Genomic DNA, 13934 nt, shown 5'->3' with positions numbered 1-13934 from the left:
TCCAGGGTTAGAACATCTATTAATTGTCTCTTAGCTGTCCCAAGGAAACCCACACCCATGGATACTTTGTAAATAGTTATAAGCTTCAGTGCATCAAATATAAACCTTAAAAATCAAGAACTATATATTCTTAACACTGACGTTCTAGCTAGCAATAATGACTGCACAAATTTGAGAAATAAAGTTAAGTGTAAAACAAAACCAACATAAAACTTTTTAAACTAACATTCTGGAGATTCATCAAATAGGGTTTGGTTAATTCAGCTTCATGGTTTGCCAGCATGACGAACCAAGAAAATATACTCACATTTATTGCAAATATATATGTTCATATAGTATTTCCATTAAAATCATTGAGGCTCACATACCTGAAGTTCAACTCTAATTTTCATGCTTAATAAGCTTCTCAGTAAATCAAACTACATTTACAATACAAGACTACATACAATACAAGAAAAATTTCTAGTAAGCGAAGAATAAAAAGGACAGTTAAAATGCAAGATAAACAAAACCTGACCTGTGGGTAAGCTGTGCCCATGCCAGACAGAACAGCTGAGAGAACATCTCTTCCCTTTTCACCTGCTCGGTTGGACACAGCAAGCTTTAGCAGGTCAACCATGACTCGCGTGTCATCTGGTACTAAGAGACTAGTAAATTCATCCAAGTACTGAGGTTCCGGGCCAGATACTTTACTTTGGCTTTCTACGTCCTACAAAACAAAGATTGCAGGAAGATCGACAGTGCAAAGATGAAAGAGGCATCTCACCGAATCTAAATGCGGTAATTTGTCTGAAGAAGTCTGAAGGTACTTTAAGACAATTTGTAATTCTGGGTTTACATGGGCCCAGAATTAGTCTACTGTTAAACCTGTTTCTCACGTGGAAATGCTTTCCTAAAACTAACCTTGTTCAGCTTTGGAAAAGGAAGTAATAATAATTACAGTCTTTTAATATACTTCAAAAATGCAGTCATATATAGAATAACTAAAAGTACTAAAACAGCACAAGTGCTCAATAAAAACACTGAAAGGACTTAATTATTAAGAATGGCATTGACAACATTACTTCTTTGGTTTTTGTCATGGTTTCTGCAATAATACTGGCAGCTCCAGGATCATCTGTGACTGGAATGAAAGGACGGGAAGAGGCAGCAGCAGCTGAGGGAGTTACAGCAGATGGCGTCACAGCATCTTCTGAAGAAACAACCTAGCCAAAATGAACAGTAAGTAACAAAGGCTGCAATAAGATACTGTAAATCCTTTAGGAGTCTAATTATTTGTTTGAAGGGTTTACGTTCAAAGTCAGCAGCAATTCAAAAACAGACAAATTCAAATACAACAGATTCACTCCCTGTTTTTCTGGCTTCTATTTTATATTCTTGTCATGGCAAACCAGCCCTGACCCCTGCAAATGCCAGCTGCTACAAAAACACAATAAAGCATGAGTGCCTGCAGAAGAGTCTGCAGTGCAGAAGACAACCCCAAGCACTGCATGTTAAAAGCCTGGGAAAGAAAGATCTTCAGTAGCAAGCCTTTCCTTTTTTCTGCTTCTATGAGCAGTTGGGCATCAAGAGGGTAAAATTTCATTCAAGCTCTCCTGTCTACATTCATTAATATAAATTTACGAGTTATGTTCCATTAAGTAATTCTCAAAGATTCCCCTAATCCAGACTTTTTTTTTAATGATCACTCCTGTAAAGTTACGTTGATATCTGGTCAAATAATTAATATTTTAAAATCAACTTTAAAATACTACAAAAAAATCATAATTGCCTTTTAATGACATACTACATTCTCAAAGTTCTCAATTGATTTCAGTCTAAAATCTTAGTTTTTCCAAATCTGACACACACAGCATACTCACTCCAGAGATCATAGTACAAAAGAATTGTTTAATCTCTGCTACTATCAAACTAAATACTGAGCAGCATTTTTCAGCTTTACTGTTAAATGATGTTTGAAAATTCACTTGATACTACCTCCCCTCTCCTGTCCTGCCATGGATTTGGGCTCAGCCTCTCTTCTATATCTCCTACAAGCATGCATTCATCTCCATTTGCAGGGCTCCCTGTAGACGTGGCATCTGATGGGGGGGCTGGCGATGAAGAGGGACATTCTACTGGTGCAATCATACTTGCAGGCATCAATGCTCCAACAACTGCATCCCTGAAATCATTTAAGACAGATGAACATAAACCTAATTATACTCCCTTGTTGAACTAGAAAAAAAATATTAGCCTGTCTTAATAAAATAACCAAAGGTTTCCAGGCTCTGGAATTTACAGAGTAGTTTACCTCCATCCTTCGAGTCAGATGGTTAAATGCTGTTTCTTAAGACCACACTATTTTACTAAGTTCCTCTTCATAAATTTTAGCACAAATACTCTCTTCTCTACCAACAAGGAGGGCACAGTAAAGTTTTATTATTCTTTTCACCCTGTCCCCCACTGCTTCTTCCACTTCATCTATCACAGTTTAGTTATGCTCCTTTTACATGGTTTACTTGAGCATTCTTGAATAAACAATTGTTTTTCCCCAGGTACTGGAAGTTTCTCATTCTGAAGAAACCATAACATCATAAAGCTAACAGGAACATCAAAAGATAATTTCAATGAAGCTTGGCCCCATCCGAATTGGTAAAACCATTTGTATTTGACTCAACAGGCACTAAAAGAAAGCAAGCTATATTGTTCACTGCTTAAGACACAAGAACACCTGAATGCCTACCTGGCATACATAATTTGTAACGCCATCAGAATATGAGATAGCGCCTGCTGTTTGGCAACATTCCCATCAAGCGACAAGAGAATCTTAGCAAGGGAAGGGCGATTCGGCTTCGAACTGTTTGCACCACTGATTTTGTTACTGGCAGCAGAAGAATCTGCATCTGAAGGAACACCTGAATTAAGGAGAAAAAAGAGAAAGCAAGCATGTTTTATATTTTATTTAATTTCTTGGTAAATCATTAAAGATCACATATTACAGTGTGGCTGAGGCTGTCAGGGCCCTCTGGAGGCCACCAGGCCCAAGCCCTGCCCCAGCAGGGCCACCCAGCGCAGGCTGCCCAGGCCCATCTCCAGGCGGCTTTTGAAGGCCTCCAAGGAGGAGACCCCACAGCCTCTCTGGGCAGCCTGTGCCAGGGCTCCATCACACAGTAAAGGTGACTGTAAATCTAAGTCTACAGGAAATTTTTAAACTGTGGTTCCTACAGCTGCAATATTAAAGTCAATACTGAGGCTTTTCAGCAACTGCTTTTCATAAAATGAAGTGTTCCAACTTGTTACTTAGTCACAAACAATAGGGTAATACAGATAAATATTTTCTCTATTGGAATCTAAAACAAGTTTTTCTTAAACAGAAATTTCCCCAACATTAATATTTATTAGGTACCCTTGCAATTCTAAACAAATATTCTATTATGTAGTTTTTGATCTTGTTTTAAATATCCTTGTTTTGAAAGAAATTAATTAGCAAAATACTGGCCCTTTTATATTCAACACAGAAACATCGCTTTCTTGCCTCCCTAATTCTTAGTCACTTACTTTAGGAACAAAAAAAAACAGTAGCACAGAATTTAAGCAAAAGATAATGTAAGAAGACCAATATTACAGTAGCATCCATCTACTATTATCTTCATAAAGCTCTATCCCAGAATAAAGACAAAGACTTTGGGTCATTTGATAAAGTTTGCTGCATTTTAATTGTCTGAAGAACAACAAACATTCAAACTAATGTTACTTCTGAACAAGCCCTTTATAACTTCCATTTTCAAGAAGAGGGTTTGTTTTTTAGGGCAGGAATGTTTTTTGTTCATTTTTCTCCTCTTTTTGTCTTTTTTTTTTTTTTTTAAAGACACTTTTCTTTTTGCACTCTTCTATCAACTGTTAAACCACAAACACACAACCAACTCTGCAGTGGCATAAAAAAAACATAAGGCAATGAATACGAACCAAGATAAGAAGCACCTAAAGGGTCCCTCGCTGTCTGGAAAAGTACCGGTTCATGAACAGATGGTGTAGCTACATCCACTGTTGTCCAAGCTACACTGTGGGAAGATCCACAAGCAACCCGGGTGATTTTCTGGCCTTCCAAGCCCTGTACAAGAGTGGGCTTTCTATTGACTGTAGTCGTTCCATTGCCTTGCTGCCCATGGTCATTGTCACCCCAAGCGTAAACCTGCCAATAAACATTTTTATTTATTACTTTGTCTCACTGATTGCTTCATTTAATTGTTTTCTTTAAAATTTCTGCAGATAAATTTTAGTGATTTCTATTATTAACCCAAGATAATTTATAGAACTTATTGCCATGACTTATTTATTTTTAAATAATGCAGGAACTACCATACATTTAAAAAATCAAAGCAGTCCTTTATCAGGTGATTCAAAAATTGCTGCAGATTCATAAATCATCAGTTGATACATAAATTATTCAATGTTCACAGTGAACAATTAAATTAAAAGAATCAGTTGCATATTAATTACACTGGAGATCTCAATCAATACTATGATAATGACAATGCTGGATCACAGCAGAAGCAGCTATCCAAATACTATGACTACTGCTTCATTTTAAGAGTGAGAAGCAAGAAAGAGATCGTGTAGATAATCCACAAACTAAGAAAATACAGCAAAAACTACTAAAGCAACACTTGAAGTCCAACAGTGATACGGAGGGTAATGTATTTTAAGTTATAATAAATGCTTATATTTATTCAGGACTTTAAAAAGCAAATAAATATAGTGAGAAAATTTTCTTCTATTTAATCAGCACTGATGCTATTACAGTCTTCTTCAACAATTTATTTCTTTCTGGATCAAGGATAAAGGGAAGCATACCTGTCCAGTGTCAGTAACGGCTAGACAATGGAGCGCACCTACTGCCACGTGCACGATCTTTTTACCCCTCAATCCTTCCACTACTTGCGGCTTTCTGACATGCACATCAGTACCGTGGCCTAGCCTGAAGTAATCTCCCTTACCCCTAAAACAGATAGAAAAATAAAAGGACAATTACACTGTTCGCATATTCCCTTGTCAATGCAGTTTCCAAAATCAATAATCCTCAGTTATCATTGGGTAAATGATACATGCTCATCATATGTATATGTACACATATACAAAGGGTACAAAATATAACCCTAATACTAAGACCCCATTTCTTTTCACCTCAGTATGGAACAGGCATCATTTATGACTACTTTTTCTATATATTGCAGCTGCAGTTGTATACTTACAAAATTCATTTGTTAAGTCTGTTTGGACGAGCTTATACTATTGAAGATGCACCTAAAAATAACAGACCATTTACCAAGCTGACTTACTTGAAAAAAAAAAAAAATACAAAAACTATCATGTTCGCAGAACTGAGATTTTTCACACTACTGCAAGCCTCAGTATAGGTTCTCAAGCCTCCATAGTCTATCTAGTCTTGTAAAATTGTCATACGGAAGTTAAAATTTCACTAAAAATATACCATAGACAAAAAGTAACAGACACCTTAGTATCTCTCTAATAATGTCAGTGAAGACGAAGAAGACAGACTTCTTCCACTGTGTTTTTAGTAACCATTCACTCAGTTCTGCAGCTCAGCACTACCAATACCAATTTCTCAACAAAAGATGTTACTGTACATCACATTCACCTCCAGTGTATTATTGCCTACCTAAAGACACAACACAGAAGTTACGATTTTGCCCTCAAATCAATACAAACTCATGAAGATAAGAAAAGTGAGAAGGAATTCAGTCATCCTAAAGTACAGACGTGCACAGCAGAAAAACAAAAAATCTCATTGTAATCCTGTCATGAAATGTCATAAATAGCTGTAGGTTTTATGACTAAAAGTAACAGTGTTAAGACAAAGAGGGGGAAGGAGAGAATGAACAAGAATTCTGCAAAGCATTCTTAAAGACTTCCAAATTCCCTTTCCTCTTACTCCTTTTGTCACCACAGTAACTTAAAATATGGGGAAAAGTGAGAGAGATAAATACAGCTTCCAGTAGCCACTCAGAAATGACAACTCTCCTAAAAGCATTTCTCCCTTTTAAGAAGAGAAGCAACTTATAAAAATAGAAGTTTTGTGGATTTCTCTATGTATTATTCATCAGTCGCTGATATATAAAACAAAAACGATCATTTTACATCTTCTTGGCTTTGATATACATCAAACAGGTCATGGCCTTATTACACAAGGATGGGATAAGACCTTGAGATGGGTAGGGCTCTGAGGTTGATCTGCCACTCAGGAAACTCAAAAATTTTACAAAAGGTTTATAAACTTAAAAAGCCAGGTTTGTGTTCATAACAAAGCAGAAGTCAACAGATAAAGAGAAGAAAAATAAAAAGGATCGTTACTGACAACTCAGTGGCTTTCTGAGCAGCAATGAACTTTGCAATGTCCCATGTGCTTCCAACACAGTCCTTTCCATCTCTCAGTACTAAGTTACTCCTATTTCCTTACTTTATTATATCCTTATTCTATTTTAACTGTAGGCTACATACTCCGTGCTACAATTCTCATATTCTCTTTTTCCCAGTCTGCTCCAAAGTCTAAAATTAACATTTCTTTGCATGCTTCATTGTTCCTAAGAGGGAATGATCTTCCGCTTCCTCCACTAATTCAGTGAGACCCAGGCATCCTAACAAAGTACAACAGACAACTCAGCATGCTACAAGACAGTAACTGAACAGATCAGAGCTTGTCACAAAGAGATTCCAATCTAAAAGACGAAGTCAGCACACGGATAAGGCAGAGATGGGGTTAAGATGTACAAAGAGCAGTAAATACAACACATACTTAGCAATTACTTTGTTAATATTTTCCAGCATATTTAACGTACCACGTCCATACCACTCCTGACTTGGTCAGTGCCAACGAGAACTGTGCACCACACTCAATCTGACAAACGCCTTGGCCGTTTAGTCTTTCAATGTTCTGAGGAATGTTGCATCCTTCACTTCCTCCTCGGCCCAGTTTTCCAAAATCACCATCACCCCAAGAAAACACCAAACCTAACAAACACCAAACTGCAGGTCAAACAATGATCACAGTATTCCTACGTGCCAGAAAGCTTCTGGAACAAGACATTCCTACCTTCATCTGTCAAAGCGAGGGTCTGAGCATCTCTGCTTCCACAAGCAACCTGAATTACTCTGTGGCCAAGGAGCACTTTAACCTACAAAACACACACCAAAAAAAAGATGTTTCAAAGAGATTCATTGTATTTTAAAACTTGTACAAACATTTTCAAGCTCTTACAATTAATCTTGTTCTTTATGTCCAGCCTGAGCATGCCATTTAGGAAAGCTTTAATCAAGCCCTGCTTAGTCAATATCCAACACTGCTCAGTGACAACAGTAACTTCCAGCTATGTGTCAAAGCAGATGCATGACACGAATGTTCAGAACAGCACGAGCTGCTCTGAATCATTTTCCGAGACATAGCCAGAGAAACTGGATCAGGTTGTTCAGCCTGGAGAAGAGAAGGCTTCAGGGAGACCATACAGTGGCTTTCCAGTACCTAAAGGGGGCCTACAGGAAAGTTGGGGAGGGACTCTGTCAGGTAGTAGAGTGATAGGACAAGGGATAATGGCTTTAAACAAAAAGAGGGTAGGTTTATATGAGATATTAGGAGGACATTCTTCACTCAGAGGGTGGTGAGGCACTGGCACAGGTTGCCCAGAGAAGCTGTGGATGCCCCGTCCCTGAAGGTGTTCAGGACCAGGTTGGATGGGGCTTTGAGCAAGGAGTCTCTGCCCACAGCAGGGGGGTTTGAATTGGATGATCTTTAAGGTCCCTTCCAGTCCAAATCATTCTGTGATTCTTGGCCTTTCTGAAATACCTTGCATCTTATTAGAGGTATGTGTACCAAAACCTAATCAGATCACTCAAAAATGATGTCTTCATACTGCTTTTACAGTTTTGGCTTTGCTTTACTTTTATCATTTACTAAACAAACACTCGCATTTCATCAGAGATGAGAAACATTTACTTTACCATCTTAGGTTTCAGCTGTGTAGTATTATCTCCATGTCCTAGCCTTCCATATTCTCCAAGACCCCATGTATACAGTTCACCACTAGAGGTAATGGCAGCACTGTGGGAACTGCCACAAGCAATATCGCGGATGCGTTTGGTTTTCAATGCTTCTATCAATCTGGGCTTATCACAGTTCCTAAAGATAGTGAGTAAAGAGTACACCATTGCATCACTTGTGAAAGAGTTAATCAATACATCAAGCTCTATAACCTAAAAAAATATTTGAGTAAAACTAACAGTAACCTGAAGATAAAATAAAATGCAACTTATGATTCCAAGATTTATCCTGTAGTAGCACCACACATTTTATATTTATACTGTTTTAAGGTACTCCAATGGTTTTGTTTTGATTTTAATTTTTTTAAGCATGTACACTGCAAAACTTCGATGACAAAACTAAAATACCAAAACGATGAATCAATTAAAAAGCAGATAAAGTGAAAACTGATATCCTATCACTACCCAAGGTTGAGCGATTTGTTAGGTGTAATTATTTCTCCACCCTGATGACACAGAGCAGACAATGAGATTAAAAGATGACATTTTCATCCCAATTTTGCTTGTTAATAAGAGAGAAACCAGAACTGAAATTTATTGTCAGGCTTCTGTAAGAGTACTAGAAACATTTACTATTCACATCATAACAATATACTTTGAATTTAGGGAAGAGTTTCAACTCAAGAGGGTTTTCTAATATTGACTGTATCAGAGCCACTATTCATGTTTTATAAACACACATATGGCTTTTGGAAAGTTAGCTCCCAACAAATGCCCATGGTAAGAATTCCAAGTCTCTCTGTGAATACATCACAGAAAACATGAGGCAGTTGAACAATGAAATAATACTGCTCTAATCTGGACTTCTGTTTTTATAGACTTGACTGATACACACCCCCCCCAAGAATATTTGTGTGTCATCATATATTAAACATCTGAGTTGAGCACTGTCATTTTCGATGTATTCTGAGCAACATTTCAGAATACACCAGAATGATAAACAAGGATTTCTCCATTGCTTATGTCTATGTCTTTTTTCTTTCAAAACTTTGTTCCATGTCGCATACAATCCTGACAAATCTAAATTTTCCTTACCATTGTCATGTGGACAACTGAACTGTCTTCTACCAAAAAGTAAGAAACTTATTTCTGACTAAAAAGTTTGTGATTATAAGTCTAAGAATAGGGCTACAAAATAGTTGCAGACTTGCAGACTGTTACAGCTCAGGAATGTAAAACCACTACAGTTTTACACATCAGGCTAGATCAGTAATCCTTATCTCATAACACTAACCAAAAATTTCATGTCCAGAAGTATACTTTTTCACCAATAACTTTCAAAAATACTAATAAAGACTTTTCTACTGAATATATCATTTCCAAGTATTAAATTAAAATTAATTGAATGCTTCCTTATTAAATGACTGAAACTGATACAAATTCTGCACTGTAAGTTGTCATACTCCGCTGAGAAAGTCTTTTTGGGCACAATTTTTTATTCCTATTACATTAAGAACCCTGTAATTGTCAAAGGTGGTGGTTAGTCGTGCTATGACATGCAATAGCAATGCTCTCTCTCACTGAAACACAGATAAAATTGGTATCCTTACATTCGACTGAAGTGACCAAGTTTTCCATCATCTCCTTCACCCCATGAAAATATCTTTCCATCAACAGTTAACGCCATAGCATGCCGGCCACCTGAAAGTAAATACAAATTTAAACACTGAAGCAGGCAGAGGTCTAGCAAAAATCTCAGAAATTTGATACTGATTTGTTTCTACAACTTATTTGTATGAGCCTTTCTACCCAACACGTTAGCCACATTCTAAGCAGCTTTTGTATGATTTAATTTAAAACACAAAACAATTGTGAATGTAGACTTCTTAGCACATTAAAAAGAAAAAAAAATAATCACTTAATTTGTTATTTTCAATGCTGCAAGGAAAATAAAAAAACAGTATCAAACACCCTATTTAGCAGTATTCAAAAAAAATGAAAATACTTTCTCTGGATCAGACTGCAAAAACTTTTCCAGCAATCAAGAATTTGGGTATGTTCAAAATTCAGATTTTACCATAAAACTTGCAGAATTTAACACTCTCTACTTATTAAAAATAAAAAAATAAAATGAAATATGCTGGGGCATCACAGCACCCAAGAAACTGAGAAACAATTTCTATTTTTAGGCTTAATATGTTCTGTTCATGTATGTAAGCATAGCAATAGCCAGTACCTGAGTGAACAGCCACCTTCTTTACAACATAGTTACTGAGAGCTGTAATCTGGCGAGGAATAGGCACAGTTCCACTAGATATTCCTAAACCCAACCTTCCATTTGTAGCTTCTCCACAGGCATATACTTTACCCTCTACAGTCACTAAAATAGGGAAAAAAAACAGTTTGTAATACTGTTAATGTTTTGAAACTGGAAATTTATTTCTGCTCTTAAATACCCAATACGTATTTTAAACTTGTATTACCTGCAAAAAGGCTTTTGGACCCTCCAGCTACTTGTACAACATTCAAGGCAGACAGGGTTTCAGAAAAGGAAGGAACCTTTATCTAGAGAAGACAGGAAATAGAAATTATTACAATACATTTTAAAGTTTTATACTTTTAATAGAAGAGCTGTTCTTAAGTGATCATCCACTTAATCTGACAGCTACATTTAAGATACATGAAAATTTTCTGTATTATTCAGACGGTTCACACATCTGTTAATATACATCAGGCAAAAGACAGAAACCAAGAAAAGGCACACAATACTGAAACCATAATAAACACAAAGCCTGAGAGAAAATGAAATGGGATAAAAACAAGGACTTTTTTTTAGGATAGTTTTCTTGAGAAAATCCAACTGAGTGCAGAACCGAGCCCATAGCCTCATGGAACCTCATACAACTGGCCTTGGCCCATGGGTCCAGCCTGTACACAACACTTTAACGTGTTTTTTAGAACTGAAATTAATGCCCTTAGCATACTTCTAAGATTAAAAACTCAGACTGATTCAATACTCACCATGCATCTCCCATATTACATCGTATCAAAAATTATGTATAAGCAGTTGCATACAGACCTGAATTTCCTTTCAAATGCACTAAAATGTAATCAGGTTACACTAATGAAAAGATTAGAATTCAACTTCTTTTTCTGATTAGTGAACCAGCTCCGCTTACAGGTAATGCATAGAAAATTTCACTATTATCTACACTTAATACATGCAATAAGCTCAAAAGGAACAAAATATAGAGAGTGCATTACAGAATTTTAAGATAACTAGTTTATCAACTAAACCAAATAGTTAAGTGGCTACTAAAAAAAAAAACTAGATTTCAGAGTAACAACCAAAATGCATATTTGGTCCAATATTTCCATCTAGCATACATCTACACTTCTTAACATCAAAAACCCAGGAAAATCTACCCGTGATAGATACTGGTAATAAACTTGAAATTTCTAATTACGTTTAAATTAAATTTGAGTTGTGTGAGACTTGCACATTTTATTTTTGCTGCTTCTGTTTCACAATAAAGTGTTAAAATCACAAACATACCTTAGAACCCTTTAGTCCTCCCAACTGATCTTTGTCATTCAGTCCCCAAACAAAAACTTTGGTCCTTATTGTAGCTGCCGATTCCAGCCCAGCTGCCTTCTTTCTAACAAGACTGGGCATATTTAGGAAAAAAAAAAAGTCAGTTTAAGCAACCGCCATGCTATAACATATGCATTTTTTTATCTACCGATTTTGCATATCAGAACAGTTTCAGTATCCAAACTGTATCATCACAGTTGAGAGGTGGCTATGAAAAATAAAAACCAAAAAAAACAGAATATGTATTCTCACGAGCAATGGTAAATATATACATGCTACAATATGAAGTATGAATACATCAAGTTTTCGGCTAGGATTTGAACTCCAGGTTGAGAAGCAGCATGAGTTGTACAAAATACTACCACCTTACCAGTGTGATAATCTTAAACAATGTATTTATTCAACGAATGACCTACCTACAATTCTGGCAAAGATACTGATTTCTTTTTCTGCTATTCAGTCTAATTAAGATGCACTGCTTACAAGTAAGCATCTATATATTCCATTCAGGAAATAAGTCTCTTTATAATTCCCCCCTCCCCACCTACAGTTACCTACCTCCCAGTGTTAGCTTTATCATCATCCTCTTCCTCATTATCAGAAGCAAGGAAAGGGACTGCAGCCAAATCCTCATCCTCTGCACGTATACGTCCCAGTATGCTGAGGCCATGTATTTTGCAATCAATTCCAGAGCTCCTGCACTGCTTGATTGCAATCTCAATATACCTGTGATACTAAGAAGAAAAAAAATAAATTGCCATCTTTTGCATCCTATATAGCTTTACAAAACTTAGGAAAGACTTAGAACTTTTGCTTGATTTTTGTAACCATTAACTAAATGAATTTGTAATTTCAATTATTTAGCTTTTCAGCACTAAATAATTTGTAATCTAAGACAAACATGTGGCCTCGTTGGTTTAATGATTTCACTTCCAATCTAAAAAAATCTGTACTCATTCCTTCTTGTTGTTACTGAAAATGATCAGAACTACCACGCAAAATAAAATCACCCACCAAAGTGATCCCCAGATTTAAGCTTATTGGGAGGCCACCTTGGTTCATAAGTATATTGATTTACATCACAAAAAAACTAAGATATATGACTGCTGAAGCTATTATAGAGTTGCACTGTGGTTACAGTAAAACTTATCAGAATAGTTAACTTTACAACTGCCAGAAATGCTTCTCAGAGAGGAAAAGTAAAATACCATGCTTTAATAATAACAGCAGTTCTTTTGATCCATCTCTTGCAACAAAATATTTTTCAGTTGCATACAGGAATAATTCTCTGAACACAAAGTTCACTTACTTCAGTACAATCGCTGAGAAGAGGCACTGTGGTATCTGTAGGATTTATGTTGATTGTCTTCAGCTCTATAAGGTTATTTAAGGAATTCCCCCCTAGAAAACAAAACATTGAAATAAAAACATATTAAAATAAGGAGTTTGTGTCACAAACAGGCACTACACGTGTTGAATAGACACACAGACTACACTGACTGAAACCAGATAAATACCTACTGTTGGATGTACAAAAATGTATTTTTCAAGTTTCTCAGAGTGCATTCACATACCTGAAACTACAACTAAAGAGGGCATGTAACTGCTGTCTGCAGGGTCCACTACCATCTTTAGTCTGTGAACAAGAACATCTGGAAAAATCTCCAAACGAATCCAGTGCTAAGGCAAAGAAAAAAAAATAATTTTCAGATGGTATTCACAGAATCACTGTATGACTTAAGAAGAGTAAATGTGTTTTTCAATAAAGAGTGAGAAAACATTCTCCAATGGTACACAACATCTGCAACGCGTGGAATCTGGGCAGTCCAACCCCCAGGGAAAGAGAAACAGTCGCAGCAAGCAATTGATTTCACTCAAGAGCAACACCATCAAGAAGACTGAGAAAACACAATGCCCTTGGTGGTCAAGAAATGGGACACCATAAATCTTTGAAAGAAGCCTAGATGCAAATGAAGCCTAGACTGGCCACAAAGTAGCACTGTGGGCCAATAAAACCATAGACTAAGAAGGAGCACAAGTGAGAAGTAGCCAGAAGAGTTTTATTTAGTAAGAATATTAATGCTTTTCCTCTTGCAATAAACTCACTTAAGTAAAATATAATCAATATGATAAAAAACGTTAGTTACTACACTGAAAAGGCTACTGCAATCATATGACCAACTACAGAATAAAATAATTACCCTGTATTTCAAAACTCACAAAAGTTCCTTATAATTTACAAGGAATAATTATAATGATGAAGCACAGCTTTAAAAATAGGCACACTTACTATGAAGAAACACAG

At 36.4% G+C, this 13934-nt stretch overlaps 1 protein-coding gene across 3 annotated transcripts in view; it reads right to left on the bottom strand.

Moving 5' to 3' along the window:
- HERC2 (HECT and RLD domain containing E3 ubiquitin protein ligase 2) overlaps nucleotides 1–13934 on the bottom strand; it is a 111575-nt gene that overhangs the window by 30413 nt on the left and 67228 nt on the right. For all 3 annotated transcript variants that reach the window (XM_048051157.2, XM_066983432.1, XM_048051158.2), the window contains 16 exons: nucleotides 13204–13309; nucleotides 12939–13030; nucleotides 12188–12363; nucleotides 11591–11702; nucleotides 10518–10599; nucleotides 10271–10414; nucleotides 9645–9735; nucleotides 7996–8173; nucleotides 7094–7175; nucleotides 6840–7011; nucleotides 4837–4981; nucleotides 3949–4174; nucleotides 2726–2897; nucleotides 1978–2164; nucleotides 1065–1205; nucleotides 518–709 (listed from right to left, as the gene is read on the bottom strand). In XM_048051157.2, coding sequence (XP_047907114.1) covers nucleotides 518–709; nucleotides 1065–1205; nucleotides 1978–2164; nucleotides 2726–2897; nucleotides 3949–4174; nucleotides 4837–4981; nucleotides 6840–7011; nucleotides 7094–7175; nucleotides 7996–8173; nucleotides 9645–9735; nucleotides 10271–10414; nucleotides 10518–10599; nucleotides 11591–11702; nucleotides 12188–12363; nucleotides 12939–13030; nucleotides 13204–13309 — 2298 coding nt within the window. The remainder of the gene's footprint in view (nucleotides 1–517; nucleotides 710–1064; nucleotides 1206–1977; nucleotides 2165–2725; nucleotides 2898–3948; nucleotides 4175–4836; nucleotides 4982–6839; nucleotides 7012–7093; nucleotides 7176–7995; nucleotides 8174–9644; nucleotides 9736–10270; nucleotides 10415–10517; nucleotides 10600–11590; nucleotides 11703–12187; nucleotides 12364–12938; nucleotides 13031–13203; nucleotides 13310–13934) is intronic.

The sequence above is a fragment of the Anser cygnoides genome, chromosome 1 (genome assembly GCF_040182565.1).
Source record: "Anser cygnoides isolate HZ-2024a breed goose chromosome 1, Taihu_goose_T2T_genome, whole genome shotgun sequence".
Classification (NCBI taxonomy): domain Eukaryota; kingdom Metazoa; phylum Chordata; class Aves; order Anseriformes; family Anatidae; genus Anser; species Anser cygnoides.
The sequence above is the reverse complement of the archived record's forward strand: the minus strand, read 5'-3'. Positions and strand labels throughout refer to the sequence as shown.